The sequence below is a fragment of the Esox lucius genome, chromosome 9, assembly GCF_011004845.1.
Source record: "Esox lucius isolate fEsoLuc1 chromosome 9, fEsoLuc1.pri, whole genome shotgun sequence".
Lineage (NCBI taxonomy): Eukaryota > Metazoa > Chordata > Actinopteri > Esociformes > Esocidae > Esox > Esox lucius.
In genome coordinates this window covers 7,515,726-7,535,039 of record NC_047577.1, presented here as the reverse complement: position 1 = coordinate 7,535,039, position 19,314 = coordinate 7,515,726, and the positions used below count along the sequence as shown (strand labels likewise).

Genomic DNA, 19,314 nt, shown 5'->3' with positions numbered 1-19,314 from the left:
AGACTGTAACCTCACCAAAAGCATCAGGACAGAGTTACAACATCACTAACATCACATCTGAGGACAGTGGAGAATATCATTGTGAAGCTCATAATAGAAAAGGAACAAAGAATTCGACAGCTCTGATGGTCATTGTATCAGGCAAAGTTTAATCCCTCAATTCAAAATTATGTTTCAAGCATATTTTTATTATAAATACTTATTTTCACTTTGGGTATACTGTTTAATTACAGCCTGTGTTGGCTTATGAGATCACTTAAGTATTGGATACATTTCATATGTTTATTTCTAATGTTCTATGTAAAACCAAATCTTCACTGTATTTTAGGGAAACAGACTTCTGTTGTGAATAAAACTGTAGGAATCACAGTGGTTGTTCTGGTTGTCATCCTCTGTCTCTCTGGATTCATCTGGTTCAGGTGAGGTATCATTAATATGATTTCCATTATTTTACCCAGTTACTCAGATACTTCACTAACTTAATACATTCATTCACACAACAGGAGGAAGAAATCCAAATCCACTGCTCATACCAGATACACAGCAGACAATATACAGGTGAGTCTGTCAGAGAAAATATATACAGTATGTGTTCCTTTGTGGAACATTTTCTCATGTTGTCCTCTTGTCCAATCAGGGAGACTCCAGTCCTGTGTATGACAACATATCAAACATGGTCATGACCTCTACTGCAGCACAGTATTGTAGAAATGTACTGAGCGGATATATGGATTAATTATACCATTGTATGAGAGTTTGAAAAATCACTAGCTACCAACCGTGTTGATAGTAAAGCACTGAGTTCATGTATTTAGACAGTAGGAAAATGCAAAATGTTAATATTCAGAGCTAAACTAATCAAAGGAACATGACTGCACCGATTGACACAGTAGTCATGTGTTGCTCAAAGGTCAGTTATTTTGTGAGATATCGTCCCACCTTCTTGTCCAAATAAAAGGAGGTGTTTCTGAGCTGTATGGCAGACAGACAGTCACTGATCTTGGGTTAGTGTCTTTCTGTCTCTATATTAATTTATTAATATTAAGTTTATATTAATAAACTTTATTTGTGTTAAAGAGTATTTTGATGTCTACCTTACCTGCCTTACAGGGTTCTGACTTTAGATTTCTATCACAACAGACAGCAGACACAGACAACCAGGATGACCTTCACTATGCCAGCGTTTACTACTCTTCCTCCAAGGACCAGGAAGTTCCTCTCTACTCCACCGTCCAATCGTCTCATTACCAGGAACAGGAAGAGGAAGTCCTGCATGCTGCTGTGAAAATTCAACTGCCACCCGGTGAGTATATTCTGTCACTACATCAATGTACAGTCAACAGTTGAGCTTGAATGTTATTCGTACTTTATGCTTATACCTCATGTAGGGGACGTCTTCAATAAGCAAAGCATTTCACCCCTGTGTTCATTAGGGGTCAACTGATTTCAGTTCAATGTCAGTGTAATGAATGATATACCCTTCTATAATCAAGGAGTTATGTAGTGATGAAGAAATGTTGGGTTGAATTGCACCCTGTCCCTATTAAGTGCCCTCCGTTTGACAAAGATCCATAGGCCCTGTTCAAAAGTAGGGCACTAAAAAAGGAAACCAGATTCTGATTGATTCTGAAATGTATCCTTTTTGACCGACAGCACAAACAATTCAAGAGGATCCCAGTATTATCTACAAAGCCAGAAGAAAGAGGACCTGATATCAACAAGACCTGAACACAACAAGACCTGAACACAACAAGTTGTGAACTCAGCAAAACCTGAGCTCAACAAGACCTGAACACAACAAGACCTGAACACAACAATTTGTGAACACAACATGACCTATACCATGAGCACAACAACACCTGAACACAAGAAGATTGACAGTATCTTTTCCTGGCATACACTGGATTGGAAATTGTGCTGTTCGGTTACTTATCTGACTTATGTGCTTTTTCTGTAAATGTGGCCACTGTCAATGCTTGAGCTTTAAGAAAAACATTTGTTTAAAACTAAAAACAGTTGGATTGAACCCTGACTATTGTATATCTGTCTCTGCATATAAAACCCAGCGATACTCCCCCCAAAAAACGAAATGTGCCCTACGAAGCAGATCTGATGCCGTTCTACTTCCTGTCACGGTGCTTGGTCAACCAGGAAGTGTGCGTCATAATCCCTACGCATTCTCCAGCCAAAAACCTTGACTGAGTTCACAGGTGCCCAAGCCTCCTCGAGGAGACGTTGGAGCTCAATGGTAAAGATCATACTTGAAAATTAATGGACAAAAGACTACAGAATCAAACATTGATTTTAGGAAAAGCATAACAACAGTCCCACTGATAGCCATTCTGGATCAGGACATAGAGGTACTGGAGGATTATGAGGCTCTAAATTTAAGAAAATTAAGCTTTTAATGTTGATTATATTATGTTGTCCCTGTTTTATAAGTATTTTATTGTAAGTGTTTTATTTTTTATATAATCGGTTGGTATGAAAATGGCAATGTCTGTCAGAGAAATGTGGATGAAAGGTACCAGGAGACAAGCAGACGCATGAGTCTGGAACCCCTTATATTCAAATGAGGTCTAGGCTTCAATAACTGTAATCTGTATAAATCATTTAGATGAAGGCAACTTGATTTCATTTAATATCCACTGTTTGTCAGTGAATCACCAGACCCTGGTATAATTTATACATGTGACCAAGTAAGAGAGGTGCAATACATACATTAGGAGACAAGCTTTCCTGCTTGCGTTTTGGACACTTGTGAGAGAGACACATACAAGCCACATATGGGTGAGGGTGTAGTGGGAGGTTGGTTGTTTAAGAAAATGTTATGACCACTAAGTCCACTATCATCAGTAGACACATTCCAATCTATAGGCACTGTCTGTTTAAAGCAATGACCTAACTTACACATCTGTTGCATTACGTTTGGACTAGGGCACAGAAAGAGAAGAGCAGCAACAAATAATATTCAAATGACATCATATAAGGCTCATTCGGGAACCTGTCATAGGATTTAGAATGATCAGTAGGATATACACCAATGCTTAAATGTTTATGTGTACTTGTTTTTATATGTAACTGTTTTTGTACTTTAATTATTATAATTTTTTTTATTAAAATAAAGTGAAATGCAATGATGTGCAAATACGTTGAGCCCTATATTTAAGAGAAAGAAGTACAAAGACACCATATCAAATGTGAAAACTGAGAAGTGTTATTGTTCATTGAAAAATAGGCCCACTTTAAATTTGATGCCAGCAACACTTTTAAAAAAAATAGAATACCTGGTGGAACATCTCACAACTAATTAGGTTTACTGGCAACGGGTCAGTAAAATAATAGGGTATAAAAAGAGCATCCCAGAGAGGATGAGTCTTTCAGAAGTAAAGAGGGGAAGGGGTTCACCACTCTGTGAAAGACTGGGCAGGCGTATAGTATAACAATTTAAGAATAATGTTTCTCAATGTAAAATTGCTAATATTCTGGGGATCTCATCATTTACGCTAGGAACACAATACATTCGGACTTAGAGGAGAGGAACCATCTGGCTTGTTATCAGCCAGCATACGTGATGGTATGGGGGTGCATTAGTGTACATGGCATGGGTTAATTGCACATCTGTCAAGGCACCATTGATGCTGAACAAAACAGGTTTTGGAGCAACACCTGCGGCCATCCACACAACGTCTTTTTCGGGGACGGCCTTGCTTATTTCAGCAGGACAATACCAAACCATATTTTGCAGGTATTACAACAGCATGCCTCTGTATTAATAGTCCAGGTGCTAAACTGGCCTGCCTACAGTCCAGATCTGTCACCCATTAAAAATAATTGGTGCATTATGAAAAAAAACACTATGACAAAGGAGACCCAGAACAGTTGAGCAGCTGAAATCCTATATCAAGCCAGAATGGGTAAACATTACACTTTCAACAGTACATCAATTGGTCTCCTCCGTTCCCAAATGCTTACAGAGCGTTGTTGAAAGAAGAGGTGATGCAACACAGCGGTGACCATGCCCCAACTTTGTGTTGCTGGCATTAAATTCAAAATGGGCGTGTATCTTCCCAAGAACAAAAACACGCCTCAGTTTCAACATTTGACATGTTGTCTTTGTACTGTTGCTTATTCAATGTAGGCATTGAATGATTTAGCATTGAGTCATTGCATTTTACACAGCATCCCAACTTTTGGAAATAGGGTTGTAACATCAAATTGATCAGAAATACAGTGTAGACATTGCAAATGACTGTTGTAGCTCTATGCGGCTGGTTTTTGTTGGAATATCTACATAGACGTACAGAGGCCCATTATCAGCAACCATCACTCCTGTGTTCCAATGGCACGTTGTGTTTGCTCATTCATTTTATAATTTTAAAACGCTAATTGATCATTGGAAAACCCTTTTGCATGTTAGCACAGCTGAAACTGTTGTGCTGATTAAAGAAGCAATAACACTGGCCTTTAGACTAGTTGAGTATCTGGAGTATCAGCAATTGTGGGTTCAATTATGCCTCAAGATGTCCAGAAACAAATAACTTTCTTCTGAAACTCATCAGTCTATGCTTGTTCTGAGAAATGAAGGCCATTCCATGCGGGAAATTGACAAGAAACTGAAAAAACGGAAAAAAAAGATTTAGTTTAAGAAACAGACACATCACAGGTCCTCAACTGGCAGCTTTGTTAAACAGTAACCACAAAACACCAGGCTCAACGTCAATAGTGAAGAGTTGACCCTGGGATGCTGGCCTTCTAGCCAGAGTTGCAAATAAAAAGCCACATCTCAGACTGGCCAGTTGGAGGGTGCTTTGGGTCTTCTGTGATGATGGGCAAAAGCCTGTGGCCTGTGGACGACACTTGATTGGAGCCAATTTCCTCCTACAACAGGATGTTGACCCAAAGCACGGCTCCAGACTATGCAACAACTGTTTAGGGAAGAAGCAGTCTACTGGTATTCTGTCTGTAATGGAGTGGCCGGCACCGGATCTCAACCCATTTTGAGCTGTTGTGGGAGGAGCTTGACTGTGTGGTACGTAAAAAGTGCCCATCAAGCCAATCAAACTTTCTAAGTGACCTCAAACTTTTGAACGGCAGTGAACCTTTGAATGGATAGACTACAAAATGAAGGCACATTGAATGGGTAGTAAATAAATCTAGAATTTATATTTTTCAGTTCCTCCCGTACACTATGATAAACAGTTAAGTTAAGATTTGGTCAAAAAGCACTTCCTACATTCAAAGGTAGTGTTGTCCTTAAGTATATATGCTCTTTGATGACTAAAAAGTTCACAATATCTGTCATATTCTTACAAAGGACACATTTGGAGCATGGGTCCACCAATCATTCCTCAGATTTTGTCCAAAGTGTCCGATAACGAGGTTAGCAAAACAGAAGCACGTGTACCTTATGTGGGTTGACCCAGATGAGGTTCGCTGGAAAAAAAATTGCTTGGTGAAGAGAAAGCCATGAATAGATCTGTGTGAACGTTTAGGAGGAGATCTTGTGGTGATCTTGTATTCTCCTTAATATGTTGAGAGTGTTGCGATGAGACATGACTGTAGAACAATGTGTAGAAGGGTTAAAACAGTGTTCAAGAAATGTGTTAACCACAGAATTCACATTTCCTGAAGGCTACTTGTTGTGTCAGCAGCACTGTCAGTAAGTGTTGTTGGTTTATGATGCACACACTAAGCATCATCTTCCTTTACCCCATTAGACATCCTGTATCTTATCAAAGTTATTTGTGTACAGAATGTTAACAAGAAAACAAGAAAAAAATTACTTGTCAAGCCTGGTCAGTATCTGCGGTGAGCCATGGAGGGGGCTTGAAGAGCAGCTATTTATGGGCCTTAAGATACCTAGTAGCCAGTTGACATGTTTTGGGTAATTACTATATATAACCCAAGAACAGACAAACATTATAATGATATTGCAATGCCATCAACACTTGTCAATCTCCCACATTCTATCGTGTTGAGGGTCAGTTATGTAGCAGATTGACTTACACCAGGAGGAGGATTTGTGTCGTGAAGAGGTCATCAGTGGACATATCCTGTACTTATGTTGGATATTATTTTGTCACATCTGATAGAGGAAGACTCAGCTGAGTATCGCTTCACTTTTAAGACAAATAGCATTAAATGGGGTCATAGTCTCCCTGGAACAACTCTGACTGTCACAGGTAATACTGAACTTATAGAGTTTTATACATGATAACTGATACAACCCTATATCATCTTGAATTAGTAAAGAAATACATGGATCATTCAGTTCATTCATTGATGGGTTTGGTTAATTCATATGTCATCAGATGTACAGGTGAAGATGACTCCTTCTACAGTGACTGAGGGACAGAATGTAACACTGACCTGTATCACATCCTGTTCTCTGACTGACAACCCCACCTACATCTGGTACAAAAAGACTGTGACATCACCAAAAGCATCAGGACAGCATCACTAACATCAGATCTGAGGACAGTGGAGAATATTACTGTGAGGTCAGGAATGGAAGAGGATCTAAGAACTCTTCAGCTCTGATGGTCACTTTTGCAGGTAATATTTAATCTTCAATGCTTCAGTACAAAATATGTTTCAAGATAATTGAATCTTTACATTTTGTCTAATTACACTTTTGTGTCTGCATACACCCATCTGCCACAACATTATGACCACCTGCCTAATATTGTGTTGGTCCCCCTTTATTGCCAAAATGGCTCTGACCCATCAAGGCATGGACTCCACCAGACCTCTGAAGGTGTGCTGTTGTTCTGGCACCAAGACGTTAGCCGCAGATCCTTTCAGTACTGTAAGTTGTGAAGTGGGGCCTCCATGGATCAGACTTGTTTGGCCAATACATCCCACAGATGCTCAATTGGATTGAGATCTGGGGAATTTGGAGGCCAAGTCAACACCTTCAGCTCATTGTTGTTTTCCTCAAACAATTCCTGAACCATTTTGCTTTGTGGCAGGGCGCATTATCCTGTTGAAAAAGGCCAATGCCATCAGGGAATACTGTTGCCAAGAAAGGGTGCACATGGTCTGCAACAATGCTCAGGTAGGTGGTACGTGTCAAAGTAACATCCACATGAATGGCAGGACCCAAGGTTTCCCAGCAGAACATTGCCCAAAGTATAACACTTGGCCACCCATGACCCTGTGTAGTTCACCACTTTTCCTTCCTTGGACCACTTTTGTTTGGTCCTGACCATTGCAGACCAGGAACACCCCACAAGGGCTGCAGTTTTGGAGATGCTCTGACCCAGTCGTCTAGCCATCACAAGTTGGCCCTTGTCAAAGTCACTCAGATCCTTACGCTTGCCCATTTGTCCTGCTTCTAACACATCAACTTTGAGGACAGAATGTTCACTTGCTGCCTAATATATCCCACCCACTGACAGGTGCCATGATAACGAGATTATCAGTGTTATTCACTTCACCTGTCAGTGGTCATAATGTTATGGCTGATGGGTGTATATGGGTTGTCCTATTCAATCCCTTACCAAGTAGTTCTTTCAATATCTGTTCTACCGACCATATATTAATTTACTAATTGTGTATTACTACATGTCATGTATTCATATCATCCACATTGTATTTTAGGGAAACAGACATCAGTTCTGACTGCATCTGTAGGAATCAAAATGGTTGTTCTGGTTCTCATCCTCTGTCCCTCTGGATTCATCTGGTTCAGGTGAGGAGAAATGGGATTGTTTTCAAACCAAATGTCACTTTTACACTTTGATGTGATGGTTAATATGTGTAATATTTAATTGTGTACCAAAGAGGGAATTCCACCTCCTCTGACAGAAATACCAGAGACACAGAAGACAATGGACAGGTGAGACTATTAGAATAGATGAATAGTGTTTGATATCATAGGTGATATTTTACAGCATGATCTCTTTATTTATTGTGATGGCAATTCCATTGAATATAACTCTTACTAAGGAAGGCAAGACAGAGATCAAAATGCTCTTAAACACAATAACAGTTTATTATATAATATTTGCAAATAGAGACAGATCTGTCTGAAGAAGAGTTCAGAAAACCTACCTTTTGCATAGGTAAGAATGTGTAACAATAACTCACAAAATAACTGACATTTCATGAATACATGTTTATCAAGTTAGGTTTATTCCTCTTATCAGTTTCACTGTCCCCCCAACGTTTCACCCAAATGCAGGTTGCCCATCTGCATTTTACAAATACCTCTTGACTTCCATTGTCCACCCATGTCTTGTCCCCCTCTGACTTACAACACCATTAACATATTTTGCATTCTTCCTGCTTGGCAAAATACAGGTTTGGTGCCTTTTGAATAAACACAATACTAAACCAGTAATTCTCTCCTCCCCTGCACATATGTAGAAGTCACTAATACATTAGTTCAACAAATTTCTATAACACTATCTCTTTCTCTCTCTATCAATCTCTCTCTCCATTTCTTTCTCCAGAGTGTCCATCCTGGTACTAACAGTGACATGTACTCATCCCTGAACATGAAGACCAGGTCACCTGACTATGACACCCTGGTAGTAAGTATTGTGATGTTTCCTCTCCTCTATCAACACAGGACCAACAAATCAAAGGGAGATGGTTTGTGAGTGTGTGTGTGTGTGTGTGTGTGTGTGTTTGTTTATCTTTCCACATGTGTTCAAGTGAGTGGTGTGTTAAGTGTTTCAGTGTGTCTTCTTTCAGAGTGTCAGACATCTAGAAACACCCTAAGCATTCTGATTATGAGAACTAAAGAGGCCCCCTAAAGAACCTGGACTGAAAAGAACCACCACCAAACCTGAACTAAAGAGAACCACCACAGAACCTGGACTGAAGAGAACAAACCACAGAACTGCCACAAAATTCAAATCTAGTTTTAACATTTTCATTCTATTTCTATAATTCCTCTACCCTATATTGAAGATGTCCAGATGAGCTTAACCAAACAGTTGGTGGTGAATTATGTTTCATGGTAATGATAATGATGATTAAGTATATTGATGATTAATTGTACAGATTATGCACCGGATACTATTTGTGTTAGTGACCAATATGAATAATATTGACAATAGCTTTAGATACATATTGTGTTGTTTTTGTAGAATTTGGACAAAGCTGTTGAATTAACTTTTTTATATCATTCATAGATCAGTGAATCAGTCAGTCACTTACCCATGATGCATCACATGACCCTCTAAAACACATCTGGTGCGCATAAGAAAGACATCCCTGTACTGTCTTGATTCCTGTCATAGAGTTGAATAGAGGGAGCATCCTTGCTGGTGTCCCACAATGGCTTCTGACACGGCAAAAGCAACTGTCTCCATTTTAAAAGCAGAGTTTATTTTGGGGTACGCAAATAATTGCTTTCTTCTTCTACTACTTTTTTGTAGCCGTAAACAATTGAAAGAGGTGAATACTAAACCCAGGTTTTGTTAAAAGAGTGTCCTCAGTTGAAATCTGTGGTCCCTGACTAGTTCAAAACTGTCTCTATAATTCATTACACTGTCATCATGTTGACTGTCAGCATTCTTAAAGCTATATGAAAATATGTATCTTTAATTATTTGTGTTGAGGCCAATATTGCCATAAAATGCTTATTGGAAATACACACTTTACTGAATACACACTACTTGGCTTAAAAAAACAAATTGTGCGACAATACCATACTCCCTTGTTTTTTTTGTTTTTTTCTCCTCTCCACATAACATATTCCCATGAAGGTCCTGAGAGCATTTTCAATTTCGTATAAAAGTTTGAGCAATTGAGGTTTTGTAAGGTCTCTGTGTGTTTTAGCCAGACTCAGATTAAAGGTGGTATTTAGTAATGAACCGCTGTGTGATGTTAACGATTTTGGAAATTAAGTATTTTTTGGGGATAATATCATGTTGCTAACAGACTTCTATTTAGATGAAATTAAAATGACAGCATTTTAACTAGCAATGTATGAAATATAATATAAAATACACCAGATTCAATATTAATACTTGAACTGTCCATAATAAAGTAGCAAGAACAGTTCCTGAAATCAGAATGAGTGTCTCTGAGAAGTTACCATGTAATGTCTAAATATGGCCACCAGATGGGAACAAAGTCTAGAATTTTATGTTCTCCACTTCATCCTGGAACCTCCAACAAACCTCAACGTTCTGTAATGTAACAGATTCCAAACCCCTTAGTAACCAGGACAAAAACATTTTTCTTTTTTAAATAAAGTCAAAACAACACTAAAAACTGAAAGAGAACATGAATGCATAATGATCTATTTAAAAATACAACATTTGTGCTATACATGATCTTCCATTGATGGAAACATGAATGCTGATCACACTATATTTCACACAAAACCACACAATTCTAGATATTAAATAAACATGAATGTGTCAGTAGTTTAGCCTGCGGACAGGATCAAACAAGGTTAATTAAACAAAAAGATATTAAAACCAGAAAACGAGGTCCCCACAAGGGGAAATGTGCCATCTGTATCAGGGCTTTCAGGGTAGGGAGAAACAAACATCATTGGTTACAGTGTCAGAGTGCTGGATACCTGAGGTATATGCATTGCAGGGGAGGTTTTGAGGACGTATAGTCAAATAAACTAGGTAAGGTGAGGATTGGCCTATGGAATAGGTGTCTGAGGTTCCCACAAGGATGAAACTGAACACATTTGTGTGTGTGTGTCTGTAGTTCAGGACACGGTCGGAGTCCCAGACAGTATAACAGTACATAGTTATGCCACTGTTTTGCCGATGAATGTGCATCTCATGAGTGGACTGCTATAATGTACACCTACTTCACAAATGAACCAAAGTTATTAAATCGTCTGCTGCACATTTGCTTTGGAATTCTGACTTGCTGCTCTGTTAGACCGTGAATGCTGATGTCATAAAAGGGGAACGGACGGGCAGCTCATCTGCTGTTTCTTCCTTGAGTCCTTGTGATAACAATCGATTACAGATTTCCACTCACTGACAGTGGGTTGGGCTGCCCCTTCACTTCCCTCTGTAAGTATTCTTGGCAATATCTTGTTAGTTGGAATTTTCTGTTATTCCTTTATAAATCTAATTCATGCAAAAATGATAAATGTTCTGTTATTTATTACATTCAGCTGTGTTTTGGTTGTCACTTGATGGTATGTTTAAAGGATCTCAGAGTAGGAGGATTGATCTATAGTAGGATCCCAGAGGACACACTACAGTGTGTCATTCCATGATCAATCCTGGTGCTAGGCAACAACATTGACCTTTTGTGAGGGAGATCAGAATTTTATATGATGAAACACATCAGGAAATGGGTTAGGGTCTGGCTTTTTTAATTGCAGCCTTCGGGAGGGTTTACAGTACTGTATTTTTTTAAATAGAAGCATGCTTTATTCATGTAACTCTATCAGTTAATCCACACCTAATAAAATCCTTAATGTTAACTATATCAGTTAATCTACACCTGATAGAAACAACCTCTATTTTACGTTACAGTAAAGTAATTATAATAGTGTTTGAAATAACTGGTTGAGACTAGCATTTAAACATGGTAATAACTGGAATTGCAGCCAATTCATCGAGACCGAAAGACCTACAAATCATCTTTCATGATAAATAGTCAGTCACCCATTATTTCATCACAGTTCTCTCGAAAGCATCTTGTGTAATTGAGGAAGGAAGCCTTCACTGGGTCTCGGTCGCTGACACAGAGTTGTATAGAGGAACCACATTTGAATATTTGATATTGCAGAATGTGTGTGGCCATAACACAGCTTTTCTTATGAAGAAGTACATTTCTTCTACTTCAAAAAACTCTTAATTTAAGGTCTGAGAAGAAAAAATAAATAAATAATAATACCATGTTTTAAGCAAAGCTTTGTTGCAAGTCAAACTATATGATCACGTGGATGGCAATTCCATCATTTATAACTCTTAAAATAGTAATTGCTTAGAATTCATTAATATATCAGTTCAACAAATTTCTATTACGTTCAGGTAAAAGAAAAATAAGGATGTTCATTGTTTGGTCATACTGGTACATTACCTACATGGACACCAAGGGTTTTCAGAAAAAGCAGCAGGCTGGACAATTAAAGGTAATTCATTCTAATGTCTTCATAACCTGACTTAATGTGTTACACACAGAACTCATACTTCTTACCAACACAATTGCAGCAGTAAAAAGTGATGTGCTTTAATACCCGTGGTATAAGCTCTGTAACACCATGGCTATAAGCCAATCCAAATTCAGTATTCAACCAGTTTTAAATATGCACAGATAACACGCCACATTAAATCATACAAGAAAAGCAGCAAGCTACAATAGTGATGATGTTACAGCTACAGACATTACTAGTTATTGGTCAACAGTGTGACAGGATGTGACAGAGTAATGTTTTACTACTACAGACATCATCGGTTATGTGTTGTAATGTCACTTTGTCAAGTATCAGTTTCGTTTTTTCATTAGATCCTCTAATGCATTAGTGTGTTATGTTGTTATTAACACACCATGAATGAGGTCCAGTTAATTATTAAGGTGCAGTAATGCTGAAATGCCAGTAGGTGGACAAAGTAATGTAAAACACCAGAACATTCTGAAATACTTTGCTGCATTTAAGGAATGTCAACAGAATGAGTTAGTAAAACATGATGGTCAACAAGGACAATATACTTCTACATCAGCAACTTGTCCGCTGAATTATTTTATTTCTTTGTAACAACTGAACTCACCACTGTCTGTTTCCACTCACTGACAGTAAGCTGACTTACTGTAGAAAAGTGTTTTTCACCATTTAGAGAAAGTAACTGATCACATCCACAGTGTTGTGTATTCAGTTTGTCCCAGAGGACCCTCACAGTGTTGTGTATTCAGTCTGTCCCAGAGGACCCTCACAGTGTTGTGTATTCAGTCTGTCCCAGAGGACCCTCACAGTGTTGTGTATTCAGAGAAATGGACTGATAGTATTAGGAGTGTTGTTGTGTTTTACTACAACCAGTGATCAGTTTACCAACACATTTGCTTTTTTATTCACTGAACGTGTGAAAAAAGAAACTGAACAAGATTTGAAGCAGGAAGGCTTTCAAGAATGGGTTTGCTGTACATTGTAATGTGTTTATTTAACAACCAACTGAATGAAATGTTGTATATGTCTCTGAGACGACAGGGAGGTCTAACAATGTCCTCGAGAACAACAGGAAGTGTGTTGGTGGTTTTCCTCTGGTCTCTGACAGGTATGATCTTAATTCTATGGAGGACTAAATGTGCCCTATCATTTAATAAATAAATATAAAAATAAATGCACATTTATGTTTGCATTGTGTATATACATCTGATTTCAAAAGCATTGGGGGGGCGAGACCTTCAGAATGTGTATGTGCATTGAGACTCTCTGTCAGGTTGAGCTGTTCTGATTGGATTGTGACACGAGACTCCTACAGCCAACTAACAACGCAGTCCAGTTGTGAACTGTCAATCAATTAGTGAGATGCAGTGTTGTCCACTACACTGCTACAAAATTGTGTGTCATTTTTTTAGGGGTTGTTTTTAAATTGCGTAACGCCCACGGTGGCATTGCTTTTGCAATGTGTGTATTCGTCATTTCCCAATATTGCTGATGCTGAGTTTGCTCCAGGGAGGGATGGAATGGCGGAAGTGTGTTTGTCAGTGTAGCACCAGCATAGTTCTTCAATAGCTTAATAGCCAACACATGCGCAAGTGAAGACAAAACATGCAAGGCATCATTAATTATATGTAAAAACATCAAAATCTGACCGAGGAAGGAGAACGTATGATACAGCAGACCAGTGTTGATTACAGACATAGAAAGACAATAACCAGTGGAAACAATATAATATAATATCCATCAAATTCATCAAAGCATTTTATCAAGGGGGTTCAAAATGACAAGTATCTAATAATATATTATGACCCAAGTGTCTGCAGCAACTCCTGCAACGCGTTCAACATCAGAATCCTTTAACACTGCAATCTCCTCATGCCCAGAAAATCATCCACATTTATTAAAACCACACCATTCATATATCTACATTCATTAACTTTACTGGAAGCTCAACCATTTTGCAAGTTATCAATAGCTTCTAGCCTCAAAGATCTTCTGAATGGCCCATTGGGTGACATTTATCCAATCAGTCTTCTCACTGTACACCACTGCCACAAGGGGCCACAATCTACATTTTCAGAATGTTTCTTCTAATTGACCATATTGTATTGAGGGAATCATTCTGTTGTGTTACTGTGTTTCAGTGGTACTGGGTCAGGGTGACTGGGGTGTGACCTACTCCACTCAGAGTATCTGTGCCTTGAAGGGGTCAACAGTGGAGCTGAGCTGCACCTACAAGTATCCAAGTGGTTATAAAGTCACATCAACCTTCTGGTTCACTAGAAAAGAAGCTGATGAGAATTTTGTGAACTATGACTACAGAGGTCGTGTGACGTACCGTAACAATAATAATAACCACACCCTGATAATCACAGACCTGAGAGAGAGTGACTCAGCTCAGTACTGGGTCAGATTTACACCAGATCAGCCTGAAGGGAAATTGATTGGCCAACCTGGAGTCAATCTGTCTGTCACAGGTATTGTAATAAAATATATATTTCTATTAAGATCCAGATCATTTTGTAAAAACAGGTCTATTACAGTTTAAGTTAAAAAAAAAATTCCACACTATTGTGTCCTTATGATAGGTTAGTGATGACATGTTGTAAATTTACACTATGTTGTTTATTAACCAGGTCTTTGGGTTGAGGTGACTGGTGGATATATGAAGACACTGACCTGTAAAACCAAGTGTCCTTTGACTGGTAACACCACCTACATCTGGTACAAGAATGGACAACAGATAGATGAAAGCTCCTCCACCCAGTACAAAGACCCAGTCTACAGTAACCATGAAGACAGTTACTCCTGTTCTGTTAAAGGTCATGAGGATCTCCACTCTCCTACAGTGTGTGAGTGTTTATTTAATACATCATGTTAACACTGTACAATGTCTCTGTGTTGGTTTCACTGTCATTTGAGAACTGTTGACATACATAGAAATTACTGAGAATAAATAGTTGTAAATGTCACTGTGTTTCAGGTGTTCAGGGTCAGTCCTGTAACAGAGTGACTTACACTAAGAGGAGAATCTGTGTCTTGAAGGGGTCATCAGTGGACATATCCTGTACTTATGTTGGTTATTATAATGTCACATCATCACTGTGGTTTAGTCCTAAACAGAGTGGTAGGTGGAGGGATATGTTGACCCCTGAGGACCTAACCACAGACCCAGGGTATGCAGGTCGGGTGGAGTATAAGGATGAAAAGACTGGAAACTATGAGGGTACCTCCATCTTGAGAATCACAGATCTGAGAGAGGAGGACTTAGCTGAGTATCACTTCACTTTTAAAACAAACACATTTGAATGGAGTCATGATTTCCCTGGAACAACTCTGACTGTCACAGGTAATACTGAACGTTTTAGTGTGTGATACAACTGTTAATCATGATGAATTACTGAAAGAAATACATAAATAAAACAGTGTGTTGGTTGATTCATATTCCATCAGATCTACAGGTGAAGATGACTCCTGCTACAGTGACTGAGGGACAGAATGTAACACTGACCTGTATCACATCCTGTCCTCTGACTGACAACACCACCTACACCTGGTACAAGAAGAATGTAACCTCACCAAAAGCATCAGGACAGAGTTACAGCATCACCAACATCAGATCTGAGGACAGTGGAGAATATTACTGTGAGGTCAGGAATGGAAGAGGATCTATGAACTCTTCAACTCTGATGGTCACTGTTGCAGGTAACATTTAATCTTCAGTGTTTCCATACAAAATGACGTTTCTGTCTTGATTCCCACCATGTGTCTATGTTCCACCTCCACCATGTGTCTATGTTCCACCTCCACCAGGTGTCTATGTTCCACCTCCACCAGGTGTCTATGTTCCACCTCCACCAGGTGTCTATGTTCCACCTCCAGCATGTTTCTATGTTCCACCTCCACCATGTGTCTATGTTCCACCTCCACCATGTGTCTATGTTCCACCTCCAGCATGTGTCTATGTTCCACCTCCACCAGGTGTCTATGTTCCACCTCCACCATGTGTCTATGTTCCACCTCCACCATGTGTCTATGTTCCACCTCCACCAGGTGTCTATGTTCCACCTCCACCAGGTGTCTATGTTCCACCTCCAGTATGTGTCTATGTTCCACCTCCACCATGTTTCTATGTTCCACCTCCAGCATGTGTCTATGTTCCACCTCCACCAGGTGTCTATGTTCCACCTCCACCATGTGTCTATGTTCCACCTCCACCATGTGTCTATGTTCCACCTCCACCAGGTGTCTATGTTCCACCTCCACCAGGTGTCTATGTTCCACCTCCACCAAGTTCCTCTCATCTGCCCATTACCCCCTGTGTATTTAATGTGCCCTTCCCTTGTTCCTGTGCCAGTTCGTCTGGTGTCTTATGCCAAGGTTCCTCATGTTTGTTTTCTTGTTTTTCCTTTGCTCCCAGTGCCCGTATCTCTATATTCCCTGTGTACCGTACCCCTGCCAATCCACGACCACAAGCCTGTTTATCGCCTGCCTGTCCTTCAAGCCATAAACGCCCGTGTACTGAACCTCTGACTGACCCTGACCTACCTTTGACTTTGCATACAATACATTCTTGTTGGAACAGTTCCCATGAGTCTGAGTCTAACTCCAGAGTCCTAATAGGTTCAAGATAATCTGATCTTTATATTTGGTAAAATTCCACATTTGTTCTATACATGTATGGGTTTTCCTGTGTAATCCCTTACCAAGTAGTTTTTTCATATTCTGTTCTAATGACTGTGTATTCATTAACTTATTATTTAATATAACATGTCATGTATTCACATCATCCACATTGTGTTTTAGGGAAACAGACATTTCTGACTGCATCTGTAGGAATCACAGTGGTTGTTCTGGTTCTCATCCTCTGTCTCTCTGGATTCATCTGGTTCAGGTGAGGAGACATTTATATTTAAAAAAAACAAATGTCACATTTACATTCAGACATAATGGTTAAATAATTAATGAATTAATCGATTTTGTGCAAAGAAGGAAAAAAGACTCCAAATCCACCTCCTCTGACAAAAGAAACACCAGAGACGCAAAAGACAGTGGACAGGTGAGGCTGTTAGAATAGATTATTTTGAAATTATGGGTGATGTTTCCTACCACATTGTCTGTCTTTCTCTCCACAGAGTGACCATCCTAACAGTGAAACATACACAGCTCTTAACACGAGGAACAGATACTCTGAATATGATACCCTGGAAGTAGGTATCTGATCATACATAATAATGTCTTTATCTTGATTCTTGTTCTTTTGTGTTTTATACAATATTCAGTGTTGACAGAAAAGTGTGTTGTTTCATAACACTTATAATCTCCCTCTCTACATTTCTCTCCCTCCCTCCCCCACAGAGTGTCCATCCTGATACTAACAGTGACATGTACTCATCTCTGAACATGACAACCAGGTCACCTGACTATGACACCCTGCAAGTAAGTATTGTGATGTTTCCTCTTCTAAATAAACATTAGACTTACAACTTCAATGTTTCAAGTTAGATTGTTCGTGCGTGTTTGCCTTTCCACATTCACGTTCAAGTGTGTGGTGTGTTAAGTGTTTATTCAGTGTCCTCAACCAGAGTGTGAGACCCCTCAGCGACACAGACGCCCAGATGCACACTGAGCCTTCTGATTATGAGAACTGAAGAGAACCACCACAGATCCTGGATGGAAGAGAACCACCACTAAACCTGGACTGCAGATTACCACCACAGACCCTCGACTGAAGAGAACCACCATAGAACCTGGTGTGAAGAGAACCACCACAAAACCCGGTCTGATAGTTTCACATTTCAATTCTATAACTATCATATTTCTACCTTGCTGGAACGTAGCAGCCAATGTCGATAACCTCCCCTAACATGTCTATTCTATTTCTATAATTCTTCTATGGTATATTGAAAATGTCCAGAGAGACCTGGAGGGTGGTTAAAGAATTGTAACAGTCTGTTACAGACTGTTTTATTTATTCCATTGCATTTTTATATCTTTCTTTTCATTGTAAAGCACATTGAATTGCTTCTATGCATGAATTGTGGTATATAAATAAAGTTGCTTGCTTGCTAATGATAATGATGATTAAGTATATTGATGATTTATTGTACAGATTTTATTCCAGATATTTGAGATAAACCAGTGTCGACAATATTTTATTATGCTTTTGTATGTGAATAAATGTAATAATATTGACATAATACATGCATTTTTATGTGCTGTTGCGGGAGAAGAACACTCAGCGCTACCTTACCATTCTGGGATTCGATGGCTTTCCCGTTGAAAAGTGCTGGCACGTGTGTTCCAGCTACCTACGCCTATTTGGGAGATTTTACTTTGCCAAAACTGCTCAGAGCTGGCTGCAAATTACCGTGACGGTGTCTGTGTTACTAAACCATGCAAGGCTGCGATACACAAGACACAATTGACAGCAAAAGCAACAAGGAGCCTTTAACCTCCCTTACCTACCTGAAAAGCAGGTACAGGTCAAGACTGCAACCTGAGGCTGATATGGCCCTGTCACCAGGGTCAGACTTCTCACTAAAGTCGAAGCTGTGCCATCCACAGATAAAGGTAAGCTTAATGCTTCATTCTCCCTCCCCCATTAAAATATGTCAAATTGTAAATATTTTTTTTTTAAAGCACCTTACTGTTATAGACAATGGGGGGTCCTTCCACTGTGCCCCAGTAGCCAAGGGGTTCTTCGCCTGAAAAACATTGAAGATTTCTGCCTTACAAATTCAAAATATGTAACTGTAATGATTTGTATTTAGTCCTCTATTACGGGCATGCAACACTGATTGGAAATTATGTTATTTTGCTTTACTCTATACACACTATTTTTCTACAACCCTGCTTCCCCAAAAATTGGGACCCTGCATGAAATCCATATGAAAACAGAATGCAATGATGTGCACATCATATATTCCTGTATTTAATGGAAAAAAGGGCAAAGACAAACTATATTGTTTTTGGAAAAATACATGCCCATTTTGAATTTGATGCCAGCAACACATTTCAAAAAAGTTGGGACAGGGGCATGTTTACTACTGTGTTGCATCACTCTGTACGCATTAGGGAACCGAGAAGACCAACTGCTGTGCTGTTTTCCCATTGAGGTGTTTAAAGTGAAGTGTTTTCACATTTGCGCTTAATTTTGGATTTGCTCAAGAGTTCGGGGTCGCCTTTGTCGTATTTTCCTTTTCATAAAG

The 19,314-nt window shown here is 39.2% G+C and overlaps 3 protein-coding genes and 1 long non-coding RNA gene across 9 annotated transcripts in view; 3 read left to right on the top strand and 1 right to left on the bottom strand.

Moving 5' to 3' along the window:
- The window catches only part of LOC105030138 (sialoadhesin-like), a 31,203-nt gene extending 31,109 nt beyond the window's left edge, over window positions 1-94 (top strand). The window contains exon 10 of the mRNA XM_034294474.1: window positions 88-94. Within this exon, the coding sequence (XP_034150365.1) occupies window positions 88-94 (7 nt within the window). The remainder of the gene's footprint in view (window positions 1-87) is intronic.
- Window positions 1-18,052, top strand: LOC106024432. 6 transcript variants are annotated; one of them, XM_034294331.1, is made up of 6 exons: window positions 15,692-15,808; window positions 16,910-16,997; window positions 17,096-17,162; window positions 17,239-17,313; window positions 17,462-17,542; window positions 17,665-18,052. In XM_034294331.1, the coding sequence occupies exons 1-6, from the start codon at window positions 15,775-15,777 to the stop codon at window positions 17,752-17,754; spliced, it is 435 nt and encodes a 144-aa protein (XP_034150222.1). In that variant the 5' UTR covers window positions 15,692-15,774; the 3' UTR covers window positions 17,755-18,052. The 6 variants fall into 6 exon arrangements, 4 of the variants coding, with proteins under 4 accessions (XP_034150224.1, XP_034150222.1, XP_034150223.1 ...); XM_034294332.1 differs by having other exon boundaries at window positions 17,093-17,162; window positions 17,689-18,052; XM_034294330.1 differs by having other exon boundaries at window positions 17,093-17,162; window positions 17,665-18,051.
- LOC109616112 lies at window positions 133-1,197 on the bottom strand. The gene is made up of 2 exons (XR_002197174.3): window positions 1,100-1,197; window positions 133-650 (listed from the first exon to the last, which is right to left on the bottom strand). It is a non-coding gene; the product is annotated as an uncharacterized LOC109616112 (long non-coding RNA).
- On the top strand, window positions 10,943-15,302 carry LOC117592766. The gene is made up of 6 exons (XM_034294320.1): window positions 10,943-11,003; window positions 11,976-12,076; window positions 13,148-13,214; window positions 14,248-14,580; window positions 14,740-14,955; window positions 15,217-15,302. Exons 2-6 carry the CDS (start codon window positions 11,993-11,995, stop codon window positions 15,249-15,251), a joined length of 735 nt encoding a protein of 244 aa, XP_034150211.1. The 5' UTR covers window positions 10,943-11,003; window positions 11,976-11,992; the 3' UTR covers window positions 15,252-15,302.
- Window positions 18,053-19,314: the final 1,262 nt, after the last annotated feature.